General features: G+C 43.3%; 1 protein-coding gene across 2 annotated transcripts in view; it reads left to right on the top strand.

The window, feature by feature from the left end:
• LOC147693373 (F-box/WD repeat-containing protein 7-like) overlaps positions 1-25438 on the top strand; it is a 413361-nt gene that overhangs the window by 45549 nt on the left and 342374 nt on the right. For both annotated transcript variants that reach the window (XM_086933689.1, XM_086933690.1), the window contains exon 2: positions 6088-6291. In XM_086933689.1, coding sequence (XP_086789815.1) covers positions 6088-6291 — 204 coding nt within the window. The remainder of the gene's footprint in view (positions 1-6087; positions 6292-25438) is intronic.

A 25438-nucleotide genomic window follows, 5' to 3' on the forward strand; every position in this document is an offset into this window, starting at 1 on the left:
TTTTAGTTTGCTTTTACAGTAGTTCTTTGGCTGTGGCCCATAGAACCATTTCTTTCATCCATTTGCCAACTTTTGGCAGCTGAACACCAAACCGCTGCATATCGCATTTCCTCATGGGTACCACCCCCAGCAGTTGACATTTACTAGTTATCTTCCCCTTTTTCCACTTGGGTGGAAGATAGAATGAGCCACTTCGCTAGTGCTGTGTACGAACTTGTCCAGTACATCTGACTCGAAACTCTGTACCTCCAGGTAAGGTGTATGAAATCAGCCGCTTTGCCCTGACGATTTACAAAAGGGGGTGGTGATGAACAGAGTGTCTGAATTGAGCAGACCACTCTTACCCAGTCCAAAGATCAGGGCTTGATCCATCACCGTTATTTATCTCACTGCCCCATCCCAGCTCAGAACATGGCTATATGCAAATCAGTCTGTCCCTGGCCCAGTGCATCATGGGAACAGGGCAGACTAAACTACCAAGCCAATTCTTTACCAGAAAGGAGACAAGCTACCGGGGACCGGTTTCTGGCATTTCAGCCTCTTCGGCCCGGCTTGCTTGAATCCTGATGGAGCAGTGAGAAAGGGACTCATGTCTGAGTATACCCTGCCACACCTATAGTGGCCAAAATCGATTTACAAAAGGGGGTGGTGATGAACAGAGTGTCTGAATTGAGCAGACCACTCTTACCCAGTCCAAAGATCAGGGCTTGATCCATCACCGTTATTTATCTCACTGCCCCATCCCAGCTCAGAACATGGCTATATGCAAATCAGTCTGTCCCTGGCCCAGTGCATCATGGGAACAGGGCAGACTAAACTACCAAGCCAATTCTTTACCAGAAAGGAGACAAGCTACCAGGGACCGGTTTCTGGCATTTCAGCCTCTTCGGCCCGGCTTGCTTGAATCCTGATGGAGCAGTGAGAAAGGGACTCATGTCTGAGTATACCCTGCCACACCTATAGTGGCCAAAATCGATTTACAAAAGGGGGTGGTGATGAACAGAGTGTCTGAATTGAGCAGACCACTCTTACCCAGTCCAAAGATCAGGGCTTGATCCATCACCGTTATTTATCTCACTGCCCCATCCCAGCTCAGAACATGGCTATATGCAAATCAGTCTGTCCCTGGCCCAGTGCATCATGGGAACAGGGCAGACTAAACTACCAAGCCAATTCTTTACCAGAAAGGAGACAAGCTACCGGGGACCGGTTTCTGGCATTTCAGCCTCTTCGGCCCGGCTTGCTTGAATCCTGATGGAGCAGTGAGAAAGGGACTCATGTCTGAGTATACCCTGCCACACCTATAGTGGCCAAAATCGATTTACAAAAGGGGGTGGTGATGAACAGAGTGTCTGAATTGAGCAGACCACTCTTACCCAGTCCAAAGATCAGGGCTTGATCCATCACCGTTATTTATCTCACTGCCCCATCCCAGCTCAGAACATGGCTATATGCAAATCAGTCTGTCCCTGGCCCAGTGCATCATGGGAACAGGGCAGACTAAACTACCAAGCCAATTCTTTACCAGAAAGGAGACAAGCTACCGGGGACCGGTTTCTGGCATTTCAGCCTCTTCGGCCCGGCTTGCTTGAATCCTGATGGAGCAGTGAGAAAGGGACTCATGTCTGAGTATACCCTGCCACACCTATAGTGGCCAAAATCGATTTACAAAAGGGGGTGGTGATGAACAGAGTGTCTGAATTGAGCAGACCACTCTTACCCAGTCCAAAGATCAGGGCTTGATCCATCACCGTTATTTATCTCACTGCCCCATCCCAGCTCAGAACATGGCTATATGCAAATCAGTCTGTCCCTGGCCCAGTGCATCATGGGAACAGGGCAGACTAAACTACCAAGCCAATTCTTTACCAGAAAGGAGACAAGCTACCGGGGACCGGTTTCTGGCATTTCAGCCTCTTCGGCCCGGCTTGCTTGAATCCCGATGGAGCAGTGAGAAAGGGACTCATGTCTGAGTATACCCTGCCACACCTATAGTGGCCAAAATCGATTTACAAAAGGGGGTGGTGATGAACAGAGTGTCTGAATTGAGCAGACCACTCTTACCCAGTCCAAAGATCAGGGCTTGATCCATCACCGTTATTTATCTCACTGCCCCATCCCAGCTCAGAACATGGCTATATGCAAATCAGTCTGTCCCTGGCCCAGTGCATCATGGGAACAGGGCAGACTAAACTACCAAGCCAATTCTTTACCAGAAAGGAGACAAGCTACCGGGGACCGGTTTCTGGCATTTCAGCCTCTTCGGCCCGGCTTGCTTGAATCCTGATGGAGCAGTGAGAAAGGGACTCATGTCTGAGTATACCCTGCCACACCTATAGTGGCCAAAATCGATTTACAAAAGGGGGTGGTGATGAACAGAGTGTCTGAATTGAGCAGACCACTCTTACCCAGTCCAAAGATCAGGGCTTGATCCATCACCGTTATTTATCTCACTGCCCCATCCCAGCTCAGAACATGGCTATATGCAAATCAGTCTGTCCCTGGCCCAGTGCATCATGGGAACAGGGCAGACTAAACTACCAAGCCAATTCTTTACCAGAAAGGAGACAAGCTACCGGGGACCGGTTTCTGGCATTTCAGCCTCTTCGGCCCGGCTTGCTTGAATCCTGATGGAGCAGTGAGAAAGGGACTCATGTCTGAGTATACCCTGCCACACCTATAGTGGCCAAAATCGATTTACAAAAGGGGGTGGTGATGAACAGAGTGTCTGAATTGAGCAGACCACTCTTACCCAGTCCAAAGATCAGGGCTTGATCCATCACCGTTATTTATCTCACTGCCCCATCCCAGCTCAGAACATGGCTATATGCAAATCAGTCTGTCCCTGGCCCAGTGCATCATGGGAACAGGGCAGACTAAACTACCAAGCCAATTCTTTACCAGAAAGGAGACAAGCTACCGGGGACCGGTTTCTGGCATTTCAGCCTCTTCGGCCCGGCTTGCTTGAATCCTGATGGAGCAGTGAGAAAGGGACTCATGTCTGAGTATACCCTGCCACACCTATAGTGGCCAAAATCGATTTACAAAAGGGGGTGGTGATGAACAGAGTGTCTGAATTGAGCAGACCACTCTTACCCAGTCCAAAGATCAGGGCTTGACAGCATTGACATCAACAGAAACACCAGGGGTGGATCTGAGTTTGTTAGAGGTCTGGTAAATCATGTGAAGGTAAAATTATATTGAATATGCTTATAACGAGTATTGCTAAACCCTTGTCTCACCCCCATACACTCTTTCTCCCAGTCCACATATGTAATCCTGCTTGGAACCACTTCACAGGAGTAATGAGTCATGTGTTTTAAATCTCAGCAGAGGTCTTTGCCCATGAAGAGCTCTCTATAGAAATGTTATCTACTGTCTGCAGCTTGAAAGGTCATACACTTCGACCATGGTTTAGGTGGGCGTGGGAGCTTCCGGAAAAGTGACCTAGATCTCCCTAGCTGTATGGGCTATTTTTCATACTGATGGAAATGTCCTGCTCCCGTAGCAAAGTGCTGTAGTAAAGCTCAAAAATCTATTATCGGGGTAGAGGTCTGCCAGTGTTCACCATCTCTCCCCTTCCAAAGATCCAGAGAAATACTATGAGCACTGTGCAAAGGGATAAATGTTACAAATGTGCATAGCTGGTGCACACAGGGAGCCTTTTCAGATCTTTTTAATCACTGTGTCCCGTATACCACAAACTTGTTTTATGGCAAATGGTATCTGGAGGGACACTCTCTGACCCCCATCAATAAACCGCCTAATGCATGTTTGTGCGTGTTGCATTAAGCAGTCTTTTGCCCAGTTTTCCTGCTTCACCAGCCAATGCACATCATGCTATATCCTGGGTTGCCTTGTAATACATCTCCATGTTGGATATCTCCAGCCCTCCCCAGGCCCATCCTCTCTTCAAAGTCGTTCTTTTTCTTACCTCTACTTAATTTCTCTGTCCAAATCAGCTCAACGAGTAGCGAATCAAATTCCACAAACATCTTTTGTGGCATCTCGGTCATTGTGCCCTGATAGCGTAGAGGTACCAAGGCAGAAAGGCCGTTTTAGCTAGCACTGCCCTTCCCATAACTGACAATTGTAGCGTATTTCAAAATGTAATTGAGGTTTGAAGCCCAGGCACCACTCTTCGCATAGTCAGTTTCTAGTTCTCTGTCTCATAACGTGCAACACATATCCCCAAATATTTTCAGTTTGTTTCAACCCAATCAAGACCCACCGTCGTTAGCTGTTGAGGCTCTAGACCCTCAATTCTTTCCAACAGAAACAACTTCGTGTAGTTGATGCACTGTCCTGATACCTCCACACATTCTTCCACGGCGTATAATGTAATAGTGTCTGGGTAAGTCGTCCGCCGGTCATAAAGCAAGGCATTGTCTGCATACATAGACACTGTGCGAGTATGCCCCTCCCCAAATAGCCATACGTCCCTCCCAAGCAGGCAAGCTGGTGGCTCCACTGTGAAGGCAAATAAAGGGGAGAGGGGACACCCTTGCCACGCCCGGCTCCAATGCAAATCGCTCTGAGACTACCTGACCTGTGCTCTCCCTTGCCAAGGAGTTGTATAAAAACGTAATTCATCTGACATAGTTATACCCTAATCCCGACTGAGTCGAAACCTCCAAGCATATACTCCCAGTTTACGGTGTCAACGACTTGCTCAGTATCAAGCAGGGACAAAGCGAAATAGTCATTCCCCTGGCTGTGGTTTATGTATGACTTGGGACAGCCTGCATAGGTTACAATTTGTGTTACTTCTGGGGATGAATCTGCACTGATCCTCGTGCACCAGCCCAGGGACAATTTCAATCCGCCTAGTCACTCCGACTTTACTAAGCGAAGGCCCATCAATTTTTAACAAAGATAGAGGACAATACGCAGACTGGTCAGATGGATGTTGGTCTGGCTTGGGGATGGGTACTGTCGGCGCCTCATGCATTGACTTGGGGAGCATACCAGATTCATATGCTTTAACATAACCCTGAAATCATTTTTCTGCTAAAAGCCCCACATTGGACGGTAAAATTCTACAGGTAACCTGTGCTGCCATTGCTAGAAAAGTCAATAGATAAAAAAACAAAGACAGCTGCATTTCTTTTACATTTGCAGAGCAATAGCTCGAAATTAACTAATGCGAGACCTATTGTATTGCAAATGCTTGTTTCCTTTGTGAGTGGAACATTGAGTATTTCCAGTTGCTGGTGTTTCCCTCTTGGGGGAGAGAGCTCAGAAAAGTGTAAACAACGTAGCCGCTGCAAAGCATTGCAGAGGGCTGGCTATTCAATATGTCTGCAATGACCGCCCTTAACATCTATTATTGGAGCATGTGATGTCTCTCTTGATAAGCCATGCCCCCTCTGTTTCCTCTGGCGATAAGTAAGGCGAATTTGGTGATCCAGTCTATCCCATATTGCTCTCTTCAGGGAGGTGTACGCATTCACCAGATCTTAATGAAAATATTATCCCCAACAGTAACTTTGTTCGTGTTGAATCACAGGAACACTATTTTATTAACTCTTTTGGGTCAATATAATATGAATTTGCACGGGTAAGGAAAAAGCATTTTCCGGAAAAAATGAATCATTAATTCTACCTTCTCTGAATAACACACAGATACTACATGCACACACCACGCACAATATTATTTTCATGTTACACACAAAATATGGTTCATGGTTCTCCAGATATGTACGTTAGTACTTTGTGGGACAAGGTTTCACTGCATTAATACCAGTTTAATGGCATACAATTACAATCCGCAATTGAAGTTGTCCAGCTGAAAGGTGCCGGTCACTGTGCTGCGCATGGCATGGCATGTTTTTTTTTTTATGCCACTTGAGTTTTTTATGCTGAAACGAAGCTATTTTCTGCGATTTATTCAGCAAAATGAGCAATAAATGGCAAGTACAAAAATACATAATTAAGAAGAAAACATTGGGACCACATAATTTTGTTTTTCCTGTACTCCTTACTGTGTATGCTGCCTTTTCAATCTGATTCTTCATCCATTAGATGTAAAGTTGTATCTGTTTTGAGCTGAATTTCTTTTCTTACTATGCTAGTTTTTGTTCACAGGAGCTGAAGGGGTTCAACTCCTTAGAAGATCTCCTGCATGTGAAGGGGATTACCACCCGCATTCTGGAAATTAACAGTGACCGCCTGACGTGCCGGAAGAGGCAGTGCAGTGGTGATACTGGCCGGGGTAGCTGCTCGCACAACAACACACAGCCAAGGCCATCCAGTTCTACAGGAGATGCCTTGAATGGCAACGTGTCTCAGGTATGTGGATCAGAGAAAATATTCACTGGTTAAGTGGGTTGTTGTGAAGGGTTAACTGGCCATGGAAAACGCCTTCAGCACATCTTTTGCTTACCTACTGATATTTAAGTGTAGAAGTTGAAGTCACCATCTTCGCATACTTTTTGGGTGTCCCTGGTGCACTTGCCTCATGCCTGTTTCTGTTCTCCTTTGTCTGTTCCTTGTCATCCAAAATCCTCAAACTGTTTTAGAGTAGCAAGAAGCTTGTTGTGGATAACAGTAGAGGATGCAATTCTGTATGATAGGCCTACTCCAAGCTCTGATGAACATTGCACCCAGGCCTGTGATGCTGCATCCGTGGGATGGCTTCAGCTTAGATGGACCTCCTCTGTGTACCTGGGACGTGCTTTTTTTTTTAGTCGCCAGTGGGTCAAACTGTGCCACAGTTGAGTCTTCTTTTTAATAAAACATAGCAGGTGCTACAGCATACGTCATACTGCTGCATTTCTCTGGCGCCAGATTCAACACCTCAGATAAATTATTATTTTTTATTATCATCAATTGTTAAGTGTGCTAATATTCCGACATTGAATGAGCCATTAACACTTTAAACCCACTCTGTGGACCAATGTCCTCGTCTCCAGTCATGGAATTGGTGAGCAACCCTCAATGAACTTTTTCAACCCAGAATCCCTGCAGTGCTTCAGCTTCACCTCTAGCCCTCCTCGTTGGGGGGAAGCTGGTGTAGCTTGTGGTTTTTTCCATAGTTAAAATCAAAAATCTGCCCAGGTTAGTGCTTAAAGAGCTGGAGTCTCCCTGACTCTTCTTTTCTCTCTGTCCCCCTTCCTTTTTTTTTTTTGCCTCACTTCTAAACCTAGAGCATTTGTAATCTTCATTGCGCAATGGTGGAGCTTGGCTATCATGATCGACTTATCGCAGCATAACTTGCTTGACAGTGACAATTGGTGAACCTGGGGCATCTTTTCTATGCCAATTCAGAGTTGATCTCAACTACCCTTTCGTTAGCATTCATTGCATTACTTCTTGCTCAGTTGGCACTTACTGTCCCACAGTGTCTTCACTCGTTGTTAAGTCTATATAGTTGGACATTGGCGACAGCTCGATTGATGAACCTTCTTTTGTGGCGTACAAATGAGTGCTCAACCCACTTATTTTTTGGGGTTACTCTACACCACATGGATGGAGGCATTAGTACATGCCTTTTATTGTGCTTCCTTAAATGTTTCGAGACTTAAGCAAAGTTCAAGATAAGGGAATGTGTTTGATTGCCAGATAGGAAGAAAAGAGGGATACAAAAGTGTGTGGGATAGTGGGTGTAAGAGGGCTACAGTTTATTGCTCTTGTTGTGGGTATGTGTGTTTATGATATATTATTGTTAGTTTGTTTGTGGGTAGTAGTGTTATCTGGTTCATTTGTGGCTATACCTCCTACCTATGTGATCAACTTCACGTTACCAGGTGTCGCCTTTTGACTTACTCTGAGTCCTTAGGTGTATGGTCTTTAGAATTCACCATTCATTCTGATTTTGATCAGTTCTTGCCAGATCCGCCTTAGTGACAGTGTCCCATTTACCACAATCTTAGTTAACTCTCTTGTCACTACCTGTAGTTGCTCCTGACTGGCCTGGGGTGGACGGGATGTATTCTCCAAAAATACTTTCTTGCTCTGCAACCCCGCAACTTAACTGTTGCTCCCCCCATTCACCATTCTGTTGGTTTTCCTCTGCCTCTCCTGCGAAGTGCTGGCACTCTGCAGCATTTAGTTGCTTACCGCACACGTCTCCTCTATTGCCTCAACAGATAATTTTTTTCATGCTAGTCCCCTCATTGCTGAGCTCTGCAACACGTTTAAAAAAAATCTTTACCGATGCTGTTTAGCATCGGTAACAAGCATTGGGAAAGCCAAAAGGTAAGTTTTAGCTTTTTATAGGTGAAACTAAATCAAAGCGAAAGTACCAGTGGTTGTTCTCTCAGCCGTTTTAAAGTTGTTAAAAATGTACCTAGGATAGGGCCATACTTCTAAGGTGACTGACGCAAGACTGTGGACAGGCAGGCTTTCTCTACAACACCCTTACACAAATTCACATACGTCAAGCGTCTTAAGACCAAACTTAGCTTTGCTAACGCAGCACAATACTGTATTATTTAAATTTTGCAGCTTACGGGTACTTTTGCCATTGTATTGTTTTTAACTGTCTTAATAGAGGTTGGCCCAAGGGCCTTGAAATCTATCTTATCAGATGCAAAGACGCTATTTACTATGTTGCACAGGTGGGTTTTTGCAAATCATCTGCATTCCTCATTTGTAAGTGGGACCGGGGGGCGGGGGGGGCTGGGCTGTTTTAACATTGGTTTTCTCTTACTCCAAATAGTTTGTTAATGATTGGTTATTAACAGCACACAATCAGCTACTTAGGACTTGAATAACATAGGCCTGCCATGGGAACAAGTAATGGGGAGATTGAATAAATGTTCACTGTTATGGAAATCCCAATATTGATAAATGTATCTGCACACCCACGCTCCCATTGCCCTTGTGCCTGTACTGTCATTTACCACAATACACCGAATATGAACACTACAGTACACAATGAATCTTAATGTGTGAGGCACTTGTAGACTCCATGTTGTGTTGAAGTTTGCTCTGGCTTGATTTGTATGTGAATATTTTAGATTCAAAATACACAATTATGAATTCGGACATATAAATCTGCTGGCTTTTTGTTGTTGTTGTTGCTCTTGGAGTACTGTTGGTGTAAAGACAAATCTGCTGACTGCTGTTTCTGGGGTCGCTAAAATCGGGGCGGCCATACTCTTTCAGCAGCTGCAGACTATGTAACTTATTTTACCAAGCCTGAACGCCATTCGTAATTTATCCTTACTATTTTTGGAAAAAATAAAATGTCATGTTGATTCTCTTTGTATATAAGCAAACCCTATGTAAATGAGCGTTGTTAGCATAATGTCTAGCCATCTACCAAGTTCTTTTCATACAGTAGACCTGCATGCACAGGTACGCCATGCTATCTGTGGGTTATTGAAGACCCATTACATTGTGAGTTAACAACTACAACCTAGTAGTGCAGATCCACACAGTAGCTACCTAGAGATTGTGACTCTAGGATGTTGAACAAGTGCTGGAGGAATGCAGAAGAAAGGGGTCAAAGCCAGGTAGCGAGGCAGAGAAGCCTAAATTCCTGCGAAGACTTTCCTTGCTTTAAGGAACACAACACTTAATTCTGAATGAAGGAATGAAGTGAGGATGGATGCAGGTACTGGAGGCAGTCCAGAAACAGTGAAAATGCCACAAGAGCAGGATTAAAAGTGTAGTAGTGGCAAAGAAAGTTGACCCTGGGTAGATAGCAAACAGAACAGAAGTAGGGGCCCTCATTCGATTGTGCTATGTGTAGTCAATGGTGGCCATTAACATGGGCTTCCAGAATTCTGGGTGTTTTTTTTTGTAAAGCCATCTGTTACGTACAGACCCCTTTGTATGTTATTTCTAACGTGGAGCCATGGCATCCTCCTTGCTATGAATGTAGTACTTGGAATGGATAGATATTAGTGGTCTGTGCTCCAAAGAGAAAATTCAAGCTGCCTTCTGATCCGAAGCTCACCTCACTTCCATGACTAAAATCTCTACAGCTGAGCTAGACTCTGGAAGCAACTCTAGATTTTGGCTTTATAGGATTTGGGGACCATTTTCCGGAAAGCCTGCAGACTTGAGAAGCGCAGAGAGCTTCAAAGTGAAAGTTTTTGGCACTTGAGGGTGTGGGTCATGCATTTTGGGAGGGTGGATAAACACATAATTGGGAAGGTAAGCTTCATTGTATGGTAGATTGTTGTGTTCAGCTTTTTCATATAGGTCCAAATGAGCTATTGCCAACTATGCCTGCCTATGCATTCATAGTTCCTTTGCTGTGGGCATTAGAATCTTTAAATTAGGTTGAGTCATTGTTTCCAAATAGTTGGTATTTTTTCAGCCATAAAATTATTTTGCTACTGCACTGATTGTAGAATACCAGGAGGTTCCTTATGAACATGTCTTGAGCTAATTAGTGATTTTCCTTTCTGCCTGGAGTTTTCGAGACTTGATCTTGGAATTTTCATTCCATGCCTCTTGTGAACTAGAGTGGGTAATTTCCTCCCTTGCTCGCATTTCCAGTACATAACACTAATTAAGCATCAATATTTTAAACAACTATATTTTTGCAAACAATATTAATGACTTTTATATTTTTTAAATCGATATTTCTTACCTTGAAGTCGATATTCTTAACCACAATATTCTTGCAGTTGATATTTCTGTGTCAAGATATTTAAAACTTGATATTAGTGTAAGTTGACAAATCCAACTCGATATTTTGACTGAATCCCCTGTGTGATGGTACAGTGTGGCAAAAAGCAAAATGAGTTTGTGTAGAAATGTGCGGAAAGCAGAGGACAGTCTTCAATGTGCTCATCCTAACATAGCGAAAACGACAATGGCCTGCACAGGACATATGAGACTCTCCTTTTGGTCAGGATACAATGACAACAGTAGTCGGCGATAAGCAGGACCAAAGCACCTTTGGGGAGCATCTGAAGAAATATATACCAGAATGAGAAGGAAAGTTGTGTACGCAAAAATATACGGACACTAGTATCTGCAAAAACCATTAGTTTTTATCGAAAACCCTCATAGACATCCTGGAGTTATTATAGCGGTATATCTTTTCATCCGCCCCATCAGGAGTCTTGGCATCGTCATAGGGTCAACGATTGACGTGCAGTATGCCTGCCTCACCCGAGGCTACTTCTGGTGTATGCAGAAGTGTCCAGAAATGAAAAAAGGGTATCTAAAAAATAATGACTTAGCCAGAAGAACTTGGTTTTTAATCTCGAAAATTGACTAGTCACTAATATTTAAAAGAAATTGGGATATTAAGGTAGTTGAGTTACTAAACTACCATATCGTTCTTGAAAAAAGTCGACATGTTTCAGCTCATGAAGCCCACAGAGGGTCAGGGGAGCTTTCGTCAGGACATGAACACAAAAACACACAAACAAAAATATATGTATGACTCATACACCCTTTGTGTGTATGGTGAAAGTAACACAATGGAATTTCCAAGCTGTGAAAGAAACCAATAAAATAATTGTATCAATGGTCATTAGTTAAGGGGAAACGAATGGACTCGCTATCCTCTTCCCTCCCTTTTTTTGATATCAGTCTTTAAGTAGCGCACAGCTGCAGGGATTTTCAAGAGACCTAGTTATAGTGCATACTAGACTCTAGATCTTTAAATCGAGGAACAATGGAGAACAATATGGGTTTAAGCTTTACAGGCAGTGACATTGACGAAATTCTAGCAGGTCATTCCTTACTACAGAACCAAGAACTCATCGAAGCAATCGCACAGACAGATGAGTGGGACACTCTGACTACAAAGAAACAGGAACAAATCCGGACTGCAATACACGGAATAATTATGACCGAATATTTAAGATCTAAATCCGCCCCAAAGGGCTTATGGGTCACCAATGCACCTAGAATCTTCTTGCATGATTTGGTCTTCCGGCGCGATTGGTCCTCCATCTCGTGGAAATGCACACTGGATTATCTTGTATTAATAGTTAAAACAGCCAAAAGACTATCGGACGCACTTCTGAAAGAAATACAAGAGTGCGAGAATGAACTTAAGAAAAGCATAAATCCTCAAGTATACAAGAAACGCTTGGATGAAATTACTAAAGAAATGGATGATATGCAAGAATATCTCACACAAAACAAACTTCAGAAATTATCTAAAGAACTTAAAAAGTTCAGCCAAGAGAAAATGCACCCGTATTCAAAGGAAGACTTTACCACTACTAACGACGGCACAGATGGAGATACATCTGGTGGCACTTCCTCAGAAGGCTCAGAAGCGAGTTTTGATGGTTCTACTCCGAGAAGAGGTCGGAACAATTTCAGGTTCTCACGTCCCCGACGAGGCAATAGATGGCAAAGACCAGCATTTTTTCATGGCAATCCAATGCCTTACTATCCTCCATACATGCCCCCTTTTGGTGGATGGATGAATCCTTACCATCCCAATGCCAACCAACAGCACCAAATGGAAAGTCAACATATGCCAAACAATGCCATTCAACACCAAACACAGCCTTTTTTAGGGAGAGGCCAAAACACCACGAGAGGCAAAAAGAAAAATCTCAGGTGGCAAGACCAACAGCCCAATGTGCAAACGAGAAGCATGGCCTCTGCCCAACCGGGACCGAGCAAGCAGATTCACTCATAGTGAACTTGACGACAATCACCCTAACCGAAGATCAGAAGAATGTCCTCAACAAGGGACTTGGATTTGTGCCAACGCCTGCAACTGATCGTTTTAAACTCAAATGTGAGGTAGCAGAGTTCTGCAGAACCCTAAAACTTAAGGCTTTTTTTGGTAATTCTGACAACCCATTGACGGAGGGAGATACTAATCTAAGGAGAAAATCGAAATTCTGTCCTCCCCCTGCTGTAGTGCCAATTGAAGTTCAAACTTTTGAACAAGCCATAATGAAAGGAATTGACAAAATGGACAAAAACAAAAAGATTTACCACAACATGAGCAACAAAGAAAAACAGGCTTTGCTTGAATTAAGAGACAATGACAAAATTATAATTAAACCCGCAGATAAGGGTGGCGGGTGGTAATCCTTACAAAAGAAGGATATACTGAACAATGCCTGACTTTACTGTCCAACGAAACCTTCTATAAACAACTGGATGCAGATCCCACTGAAAGATTGACCAACACTATCGCAATTATGGTACACGAAGCGGAAATGAATAGATGGATTTCGAAGAAAGAGGCCGAATTTTTAACACCAAAGGCACCCAAAATACCTTTCTTCTATTCATTACCAAAAACCCATAAAAACAAAACACCTCCACCTGGACGCCCGATAGTTTCGGGAATCGGTTCCCTGCTCGAGCCCCTGTCCAAATTTGCTGACGAGTTTTTAAAGCCATTGGTACAAAAGACGCCAACATATCTTAAGGATACGAGAGACTTGCTTAACCAGATTGGAGATGTAAATTTTGACCAAAACACCATGCTACTGGTAGGGCTGGATGTAGAATCCCTCTACACCAGCCTACCCCAAGAAGACACCCTAAAAATGTTGGAGGACTTGCTCTTTAAGTTGGATTGGACATACAAAACCCCACGTCACTTCATACTCGAATGCTGCAGACTTGCCTTGCAAGAAAATTACTTCGAGTATAATGGCCAATTATTTTTACAATGCCATGGCACCTCCATGGGGAGTGCATTTGCGCCTTCGGTGGCCGGACTCTACGTGAGCCGCCTTGAAGAAGAAAGCATTCTTCACGATACCAACCCATACGTTTCCAGTATAAAATACTGGAAACGTTATATTGATGATGTCCTCCTCGTCTGGGATACTAAAATTGACCTCACAATATTCATGGAATGGTTAAACAGCAGAGACCGCTGGCTAAAATTTACCTCTACAGCACACAGGCAGACAATTGATTTCTTGGACCTCACCATTTTTGTGGAAAATGGGAGATTAGAGACAAAAACATTTACCAAACCAACGGCCAAAAACTGTTTGTTGTCCTATTACAGTTACCATCCCCGCCCGTTGCGAGACAATCTCCCATATAGCCAATTCCTTAGGCACAAGCGGAATTGTAGCAAAAAAGAGGACTACAAAAAACAAGCAGAAGAATTGAGCCAAAAACTCAGAAAAAGGAATTATACATCGACAATAATATCAAAATGTAGAAAAAGAGCCTCAAATCAACCAAGAGACTGCCTGCTACAAAGTACACAAAAAGAACCAGTCAAAGATCTCGTCACTTGCGTGACTACGTTTTGCCCAGCGACCTATGAGGTGCAAAAACTCATAAAGAAAAATTGGCAGATATTAACCACTGGAACATTGAACTGGCCAAAGCCTCGCTTTGCTAACAAAAGAACCAAGAACTTAAAGGATTTCCTTGTACATACAAGACCTAGAAAAACACCTTTAAAGTCAACCATCAGAGATGTACATATGGTGCCAGTCACTGGACACTATCCCTGTGGCACCTGTGGAGTGTGTAAGTTCACGGCAAGTACAAAGACCTTACAGTTAAATGACAATCCTTAAATGGACTCAAAGGAGCCATACAAACTGTAACTCCTCGCATGTGATATATCTGATCACATGCCCATGCCAAAAGCAGTATGTGGGCATGACATGCCGGAAAGTCAAACTCCGCATAGGGGAACACCGGAGCAATGTCAGGTTAAAAAAGAATACGACCAAATTGTGCACCCATTTCATAGAGGCTTGCCATACATGTGATGAGCTTAAGTGGACAGTACTAGAAATGCTTGAAACCAAGGATCAAAACGCAGAACAAGTTCTTTTTAATAAAGAACAGAGATGGGTAGATCGCTTAAAGACTGATGTAATAGGAATGAATGACCATATTCCGTGGAACCAACTTTACTGATTCTATCCAAGAAAAAGGAAATGTACTGCTGACTACATCTGTCATTGTAAATATACATAATTCCACATAAATATATGCTTTGACATATAGGTCTCATCACCCCTAAGATGACCGCCTAAACTAACCTGAATGAATATATATTATTCCGAATGTAGAGAAAATCCAGATGCGACTCTGATTCCCTGTTGGATACTTACCTACTGAAAACACCAGGTACCTCACGGGGTTTTCTTTGGGGTGTGCATGAAGTTGTGAGCACTGACCACGAATGTTGTAAGCCCCTATTGTAAACCCCCGTTTTTTCCTAATATTCGTGATTCACTAACATGCGAGTCGTTTGTCAAAACGTACAGACTCGGAATTGATGATATATAAACATAGATTACACCGGACCCACTAGCGTATTGTAACAATGCCAGTCTTTACATGACGCCGGTATATTTACCGATGCCCGAAATCACACTCTTTCGAATGTAATTTGTAAGTGTGTATCATACTTTTTTAAATACCGCGTTGCATCTGATACCCACAAGAGACCTGAAAGCACAGTTTTTGTCACAATTCCTGAACATAGACAGCTTAAAAGCATTTACCATCCGTTTTCAAAACCCATGAAGTTTCTCCTACGTACTCACCTCACGAGGGTTATGCCGCAAATCGGTTAACTCTTGTTTATGCATACAATAATGCCATTATTTTTATATGTCTGCCTAAACCCAGTGAACATACCATTGATACAATTATTTTATTGGTTTCTTTCACAGCTTGGAAATTCCATTGTGTTACTTTCACCATACACACAAAGGGTGTATGAGTCATACATATATTTTTGTTTGTGTGTTTTTGTGTTCATGTCCTGACGAAAGCTCCCCTGACCCTCTGTGGGCTTCATGAGCTGAAACATGTCGACTTTTTTCAAGAACGATATGGTAGTTTAGTAACTCAACTACCTTAATATCCCAATTTCTTTTAAATATTAGTGACTAGTCAATTTTCGAGATTAAAAACCAAGTTCTTCTGGCTAAGTCATTATTTTTTAGATACCCTTTTTTCATTTCTGGACACTTCTGCATACACCAGAAGTAGCCTCGGGTGAGGCAGGCATACTGCACGTCAATCGTTGACCCTATGACGATGCCAAGACTCCTGATGGGGCGGATGAAAAGATATACCGCTATAATAACTCCAGGATGTCTGAGGGTTTTCGATAAAAACTAATGGTTTTTGCAGATACTAGTGTCCGTTCTTTTTGATTATCAGTCATTAGTTAAGGGGAAACGAATGGACTCTCTATCCTCTTCCCTCCCTTTTTTTGATATCAGTACGCAAAAATATATCCAACTTGCATTTAGTTACATGCGTTCCTTTTGTTTGTCATGTTGTTGTCAGAGTTTTATTTGTTTTGTTGGTTTCCCTTGTTATTAAACATTACCTTCCTTCCTTTAGCAGGAACAGCATCTGCCTTTCCGACGGAAAGGATGCCATGCTTCGAGCAAATGTTTTCTATATGCCACCTGCCATCAGCTTGCGTTAGGTCCAGCATATATGAATCACCAAAGAGTTGTGTTAATCATAGGATGATTCTGGAGGTTATAGGGTTTTGAGAGCATTTCCCACTCTTCTTCATTTCTTCTTTCTGCCTCTCGTTTAATAGCTCTGTTGTGATGAGTATTTGTGGTGGGAAGGCTCTGCATAGCTAATGCTTTGATAAATGTACTTTGAGTGTGTGCAGGCACTCTATAGAGGGTCCCAGTTGCTGTTGATGAGAGACCGATGCTGCGGTGTAGTGGTTGAAGAATCCTATCCTACACCAGTTTTGGGTCTCAACTACAGACAGCTTTTAGTTGCCTGTTGCTGAAAGACCTATTTTAGACAGCACCAATAATTGCAGTGGTCTGTGGTAGTGGAGCTTGCCTGTCTCCAAAATGGCCACGTTTGAGGAAGGCTCCGACGATCCTGGCGCCTCATGCAAGAAGCGCAGACGAGTGAGTTTTCTTCTACACCATAGAGCTGGAATTGGCCTACTGCGGCTAAAGGAAGTCTGGCAGCGCTTTGCGGGCGGCCCGCGCACTCCCCAATAACATAGCTCCTGCGGGTATAGCCGTAGCTGCTGTGGAGCAACTAATGCGCCCATAAGCAGCGAGGACACACATTGAGTACCCTGAGGGTATACAGGGATGAGGCAACCGTCGCATTGCATCACTGAGCTGGAGGGCGTGGCCCCGCAGTGACCGTGCTGAAGGGGCCGGCTGCCTTGGCTCCTTGATGGCACAACTCCCCAAAATGCATTCACTCAGGGGAAAGCTGTAGTAATACATTGGACTGTACCAGAAACCTTTGAGTTTCCAGCTGATGCTATCCTCAACAGTAGCGGTCAGGGGAGACTACGGCAGGGTGTACTGTTCATAACCCTAAGAACACTGCCCCTCTGACCTGCACCATGCTTGCGAATACCAAACAGAAAGGGCAGCCTTGTGTAGACAGAGAGGTGTGGTTGGCAGACAGGCGATGGTGATAAATTGATGTGCCAGTAGCCTGCGGCTCCTCGCCAGTGCTCGCCCCATTGTGGCTGTGCCAAGGATAGTGCTGCTGCCATAAAAAAATCTGCAATAAAAGCCTCAGTGGATCTCATTGTTGCCTACTACTGCACCTGTCATTTGGGACGACTGTGGCTCGCTGTTGTAGCCACAACGAGAATGCCAGATAGCTGGGACACACCATGGGCAAGACGGGTAAGACCTAGCTTAATCTCCACTTTGAATTGTGCAAGACAGCCAAGCGGCAGACACGAATGCCACAGGATCAGGTTCGGAGACCAATGACCTCTCCATGGACACAGAACCGAAGCAGATCCTTGCAGTTATGCTACGCAGCCTGACTAAAATAGATGGGAAAATAGATGCCCTCTCATTAAGAATGGATAGAATGACAGAGAGACTGGACAAACATATGGAGAGGCTGGACACGGTGGAGAGGGAGAGTGTCCGATGATGAAGATGTGATAACTGAGGAGTCTGCGGCGCACAATCCAGAAAAAGTGTGATGGAGACAACTGATATAGATAATATGAAGCACTTTGTGGAGCATCTCCTTATTATCCTACTGGGAATATACATATTCTTGGAGATCTTTGTGGGTGCAAGCGCCCACCTCTCCTTGATCCCCAGACCAGTTCCAGGGGCGAGTCCCCACCCCGTTATCGCAAGGTTTTCAATTTTAGAGATCGGAATACTGTGTAAAACATGAGACCTGAATACCCTGTGATATGAAGGTACTGAACTGTCCCTGTATCTAGATTTTACGCAGCAAGTCCAAGACGCACAACAGCTATTCGTTCCGGCTAAGAGGAAACTTTGTGATATTCAGCTACAATACAGTATGTTATACCTTGCCGAGCTGCGCCTTATGTCGGAGGGGAAAATGTGCTATTTTACAGACCCAAAGCAAGTTCTCCACTTTATCAAGCAGAAGGAGGGGGCTGGGAGTAGACTTAAATCTCCACGTGCCACCTCTGGGGGCGACGAGGATACTCGTAGCACGGAGAAAAAGTATGATGAATACTTGAAACCCAGGATGTTCTGGAAGTTCATCGAATCAGAAATTGGGGATCTCCCACGACGGGGATCCTGGATCAGCAGTGGTCAGGACACACTCCGGAGACATACTGTAACTACTATCGTGGTTCATAGCCAATCCGTAGCTGTTCAAGACTAGAGGTGGTGTTCTCCACGCTGTTCCAGGCCACAGGAAGTAGGTAAGACTGTTCCAATTGCACAGCAGAGGACTCATCCCCGCCTCAGCTAACGCATGTGGACATGGTACACGGAGAACTGCACTACTTACACTGTTGGGACGAAGCTGATCTATGTTTGGTCCTTATTTTGGAGGTGGAGGGCCTAGACAGTTGATAGAGAATGGCCCAGGGTTTTTTCTCGCCCCCCCCTCTTTGCTTATTGATTATTTTTTTGTTTTTTTATTACATTCTGTTATGAGTAACTGGGAGTGTTGGAGACTTTGGGAGCCTGTAACATCCAACCCCATTTGTGCACCCCCACATGCAAACTATAGTTCTTGGTTCATTTTCATGAGGGGAGATATAAAGGGGGGGTGGGGGAGAGATATGTTCCGGTTCTGCGAAGTTTGGGATTACATAGCATGGGTGGGGCGGGTTTCAGGAATGTTTTATGTTTGGTGTTATTAGTAAAAAGGGAAACACATTTGTTGAGTGGACATGACCGAGCATTGCAGACTGTTGCTGCACAATAGGGGGCGTTAAACAGGCAACAGTAGGCCGGTCTGATACACCACGGATACAGTTTCTTACCTGGAATATAAGGGGCCTTAATGTCCATAGAAAATTCTGCTAGGTGGTGGCTTATCTCAAAAGGCATAAAATAATGTGGCAATTTTGTAAGAAATGCACCTAGCTCCTGACAGTACCTTGCTGACACAGCGACGACTATGCGGCCATTACTGTGCCTCCTTGCATGCTTGCAGTGTCTTAATGGGGCGGACAGTAGATCAGGGATACAATTGAAAGGTGTTTTTATAGACCAGGGGTGGGGGTAGATTGGTACTGGGCCTCTGTTGTAAGGACTACCTGGAGGCAATACTGGTGGGGATCTATTGCACCAATCATGAAGACCCACAGTTCTACCGCTCCCTTAGTGTACGCCTGCTTCAGTGGGGTGATTTTCCACAAATCTTGGGGAGATTTCAACTGTGTGCTAAACCCAGAACGGGACCGATCGAAGGGTCCACCTTGCCGCCCCATCTGCTAGAGCACTTATGGAAATAGCGGAACACACAGGGTTGGTGGACATATGGAGGTTCCACTATCCGGATGGCATGGGATACATGCACTACTCAGCCGTGCATGATATCCACACCCGTATAGACTTCTGGATGGTGTCTAGGACCTTAGTGTCAGATGCAACTGAATTTGAGCCGCTCACTCGCAGTTAATCTGACCATTCAACTGTGATGTTGGAGCTGGAACTCTGGGTGCCCAAGAGCCGCTGCATAACGACTGAGCATAGAAGGTCCAAGAATTCCAGAACTATATCTGTTTTCACAGAGATTTTTATGAAGGTAGAGGAAACATACTCAAAAAACTCTGGACCTTTTAGAGATTTGGAAAAGAACAGTCTTTAGAAAAGAGAGCATGTTTTCCAGGTTTTTGTGCGTAATATTTTTTAGGTTAAATCCTGTGATCATTGATTAAGATTTTCATTCAACAAATAAGGTCGATCCAAAGTTTGAAAAGACTATAAAATTTTATTAGTGCAGAATTGAACGTAAACAGCCGACACGTGTTTCGCCCTCTATGGCTAATTGCGCCAGGGCTTTCTCAAGCCCGTAAAGATAAGTGATGTGTTTAGTTGAATAATAATAATCAAGAAAAGAAAAAGAGGAAGAGACCCCAAACCAAGGAGGTTGAGTCTTGAAGAAATCCGAAGAGTGCAAAAAGAAAGCGGATTTATAGAGAGTGTAGACAATGTGGAGAGAGAGAAAGAATGTACTCCTTTAGTCTTGATATTAATCATACAAGAAATTCAAGGACAAAGTGCAAGCTTTTGACTAAGGAAGTCAGATGTAGCTAGACATCATATTTTGTGAAAGATGCATTGATCATACAAGGGTGAGGTGTTCATTGATCTTTGAAGAAATCGGAAAGGAGTTACGGAAAAAATTCTGAAAGAGAAGGGAAAAGACACCCAAAACCTACAGTGTGTAAGGTGCACCGTGTGTGTTCTTCAACAGAGAAGGAAAATACATGAAGGAAAATATAATACCTAAGTTCAGTTTCTTAATAACATTCAGTTGGATTCTCAAAAATACATCGTAGTGGGTATATACAAAGGTAGATTCCTTAAATATTTCAATCTGTAAGGAAAATTATAATTTTTCAATACAATATTGTAAAAGAATGAGCATTTTTTGCATTTCCAATTGTGAAAGCTTAATAATTAACCATATTTTGAAATATATAAAACAGTTTCAAACATTACTAGGTATGTATGAAAGGACCATTGTCAAACATTGCTAGGTATATCAATGTAAGCAAGTGTTTCAGATGATTCATCATTTGACAAAATTTGGCATACTATTGTTCAACATTCTTTGCCAAACAATTTGAAGATGGGACATAGCATTGATTACACTCGTCTTATAGTCAGTAAGAGCGATTATCATTAAATATCCTTATTTTTATAATTTTGTCGAGATTTTTTCGCCTGTGTTATTTAGGAGGGAGTGGGCACTGTGTTCCCTTTTGGTTTTATTGAAATGGAACAGTTTCGTATGGACCGCGTTTCAGGCTTGGATGTCTTGGAGAGACACCTATTTATTTTTTACATACAGATCATATATTATTTGGAAGAAAAAAGTGGTGGGAAACGCTACTTTACAGGTTGAATGTTACTGTTTGTCAGGAGCGCGATAATCTCAAAACGCTCGTTTTAGGGTGGCGGGTTGGTACATGGACCAACACAAAGAGGCAGAATGACGCAGAGGATTAGGAGTTATTGAGTTAAATGGCGAGCACGTTTATATAAAAGGGCAGCTATGCTGAGAAGCCAGATGGAATTCGGCCCAAATAACGTGTATACGGCCCATTGAGGTTTGATTTATCGAAAGGTCTTAAAACCGTGCCATGTTTTCTGTGAGAAATGTTACAGAGCCTAATATTAGTTGGGTTTATTGCAAGCTAATTGTTCTGGGTGTTTGCCAAAGAAGAAGGCTCTATTATACTACACCTCAGAATCCCAGGATCGAAAAGGAGTCACCATAATCAGATCGCTTCAGAGCGCAGATGCTCTTTGCATTCCTGCAGGAGAGGAATGCGACCACATGAATAGAGAGTGGTTCGAGGCTACTCTATGACCGTCTTTTTTAGCAAAAATAAACGCGTGAAAAAAGGGCTGGATTCATGAGCATCACTTACTTGGAGTTAAATCTCCCGCCAGGTCAATACGTTTTCATGATGATGCCGCTGCGTCCACCTGGTGATTCCCCCCTCCCTTCCTGATAGACTCTGTTTTCAGGACTGAAATAACACCGGCCAAAGAGGAGTTCTTCATTAATAACTTGGGGTCGGTCGATAGTTTTGCCACAGTATGAGAGACCTTTAAAGTCTATATTAGAGGTATCACAATCTCTAAACATGCGCGACTCCTCTGATTGCTAAGTTGTAGGCTGACATGTCTAGAAAGGGAAATAGCCGACATAGATTCGAGGCACCAATGTTGGGGAGCTGCTTTGATATTGGGGAAATTTAAGGCTAAAATGATGGAATACCATGAAACAGCCAACAGCGAGGTCAAGCATATGGACAAATATTCTGTTGCTTGGATGTATGGGAGGGGGAGTGGCCAGGAGCCACTTTGGCGACCCTGATACGCCCCAGAAGGGAGACCGAGGTGATCATAGGCATTCAGGACGAAGAAGGGCGACTGCTGCATGACACAGACCGCATTGCAGACTGGTTCTGTAGATATTATGCAAATTATATCACACAAGCATTATACCTGATGAAGCTGCCACTTATGATTGCCTAGAGCTCATAGCTATGATGTGGCTTACAGTAGTCAATATTACGACAATTGGTTCCTTCGGGTGTGCCACATTTCTTTTACTCACTCATAGTTATATGTAGTGTATCAGGTACAATACAAAAGGATCAGAATCCCACACCAATCTTGTATTTATGCACTATTTTATGAATTATAGTCATTCGTAAATACTCTTTGTAATTTTCAAGAAAAGGCTGTACAATGTGTGAAAAAGTGCAATTTTGTGACATTTAGTGCTCAGTGCTGGCGGCGCAAAGTGAAAAAAACTATACAATATTTATATACAGGGAAAATATACAATGATTCAACTTTTGGTCTGTACAATTACACATATACCACTGTATACCACACAGGTTAATTTTCATCACAGGGTATTGAAAATACAGATCCAGCCATTCGTCGACGTTTCGACCCTCTAAGCGCGCACATATGACGTCAAACACGGGTCTTCATCAGGACTGGGGGGGACAGAACAGCCTAAGTAATTAAAAAGGGGAGGTGTTTTAATACGGATATTCTGAAAGGCATCTAATTATAAGTGCCTGTGGAAGACCTGATTGCACTCACCTTCAAAAGAAATCAACTGTCAAGGTGGTGTATCTTGAATAGCTTGAACTGCGTGTGTCTGTTCAGATAGATAGAGGACCTAATTAATACCTTGGTTATATAGGGTTGGGACCATACGAATTGGCCCATTTCCTCTTTTTCTTACCTATCAGTGGTGCGTAGAATGCTCCCACGATGGTTGTTCTTATGGAACCGCTGTGCGGACTTTATTTTCTGACTAGGAAAACGAGGGGTATGTATTTAGCATATCATGTTAATGAGGCAACAGCTGGGCACGAGTCATACAGTCTGTGTATGCTTAAACTCACCTGGGTATTCGGATTACTCTTGTACCCAGTCGTGCTTCCACATATGTTTTGAAGAGCCAAGGGATAGCACTGAAAATCAGGTTAAAAGGCAGGTATTAGCGCACTGTTACGGCAATGTCCCAACTGTTAGTGCATTAGCATGGGCATTATTACGGGGACTAGTCTTACCTTTGATTCGATTCAAAACGCTGGAGAAGAGACCTCTTCCTTCCTAGCGTGGACACGACTGCATCTTCCTTCCTAGCGTGGTCAGGACTGAATCCGATACGCCGGCGTCTTTGCAATCACCGGCGCTAGCCGCTCTATTTAGGATTGCCGCCGGGTTGATCAGAACGACGTGTGCGTGGTTACCCTGGTAACCAGTTAGTGTATGTGTTCCAATTGGTCATCAGCTGGCTGAGTCATCACGCTAGCGTATGACACGGTCGGCGCTGCGTGGTTGCCATAGAAATTCGGGTTTTTTTAAAGTGGGGAGGGAATCTTTAACCCGACCTGGCACGTATTGCTAGTGCTTCTTACAACTACTCGGTTGCGTGGGCAAACCGAAGAGATGTTTGACTCTTTAAGTGTTGATACATGACCTATGACTTCTATAATTGTGCTGCCACATTTTATATATACCTCCTGAGGGGACAAGGGGGTCACATATCTTAGTGATCTAACGTGACATCCCTTGGATAAGTTCAGAATGGCACGAAATAGTACCAAGGTGTACATTATTTTGTTCATTAAAACAGCATCGCGCTTATAAAATTCCTGTTTTACAATATATACAACATTATTACAAGTGCAAAGATATTTATCCAAGGAAATTTACAAAGGTATACAAGTATATCACTGAAGCATCTGATCATATATTCATAATCAACCAGCCTTTATAAAACAGGTACCTACATCTCAAATGCAAACAACAGGAAACATTTCACAGAGTTCTTAATCATAGTTGTCCCATTTGTCTATTGGTTTCCTCAGTCTCATTCAATCCATTTCTCACTGAGTCTAAGGAATGTATCCAACGGCATTCCTTATATTTTAGTGCATTTGAGATTGAGCCTCCCCTTGGGTTGATACGTATCTTTTCCAAAACCCACCATTTTATATCTTGAGGAGTATGTTTGTAAGTATTGAAATGCTCCACCAACGGAGCTCCCTGTGTTTTACATTTTACTCTACTCATGTGTTGTAGGATGCGTATCTTTATTTTTTGGGTCGTTTGTCCTACATATATTTTCGTACATGGGCACATTATTGCATAAATCAGATGGGAGCTGTTGCAATTGCTAAAGTCATGGAATTTGTATGTCCTGCCTACGTGTGTGAATTGGTTCCCCTCCTGACAGAGGTCACAGGCCTTGCAAGAACCGCACTTAAAATGGCCAATGATGGGTGGTAGACTCAACATACTCCGGAGGTCTGGTTGTCTTTCTGGTTCCAGGTAGGCATGTACGACTTCATCCCTCACATTCCTTCCTCTCTTGAAGGCAAAAATGGGTTTTTCCTCAGTCTTCAATTCTCCAGCAACCAGGTTCCAGTACTTTGATACAATCTTTTTTACATCATTACTTTTTATGTTGTAGGTCGTAACACACACAATGTTATTCAAGTTTTCTTTTTTCTCCTTGACCTCAAGTAATTCATCCCTCGGGCTATACCAGGCCCTCTTCTTCGCACGCTTTAGCAGATTTCCTGGGTAACCCCGATCTTTTAGACGCTTGGTAAGTTCGTCAGCTTCATGAAAAAAATCTTTTCTTTGACTACAGTTTCTTCTTAAACGGAGAAACTGGCCCAGTGGCAAGTTGTCTCTTAAGCTGCGTGGATGATGGGATTTATACATCAATAAGGTGTTCCGTTCCAGGGGTTTCCTGTATAAATCACAGTATAGTTTACAGTCCTGAGTTTTAAAAGTGAGGTCAAGGAAGTTTATTGATACAGTGCTACTGGCCATTGTAAATTGTATGTCCTCACCTCTCTGGTTTAGCCATTTGAAGAAATTGTCTAATGTTTCCTTGTCACCATTCCACACCATAATGACATCGTCAATATATCTTTTCCATACCTCGATGTTATTGAGGTATGGGTTCCGATCGGTGTATAGGTGGTCTTCCTCATATTGATCCATAAAGATATTCGCCAGACTGGGGGCATATGTAGCCCCCATCGCCACTCCCTTACTTTGGAAATAAAATTGATTTTCAAAAACAA

Source organism: Lissotriton vulgaris, chromosome 8, assembly GCF_964263255.1.
Source record: "Lissotriton vulgaris chromosome 8, aLisVul1.2, whole genome shotgun sequence".
Lineage (NCBI taxonomy): Eukaryota > Metazoa > Chordata > Amphibia > Caudata > Salamandridae > Lissotriton > Lissotriton vulgaris.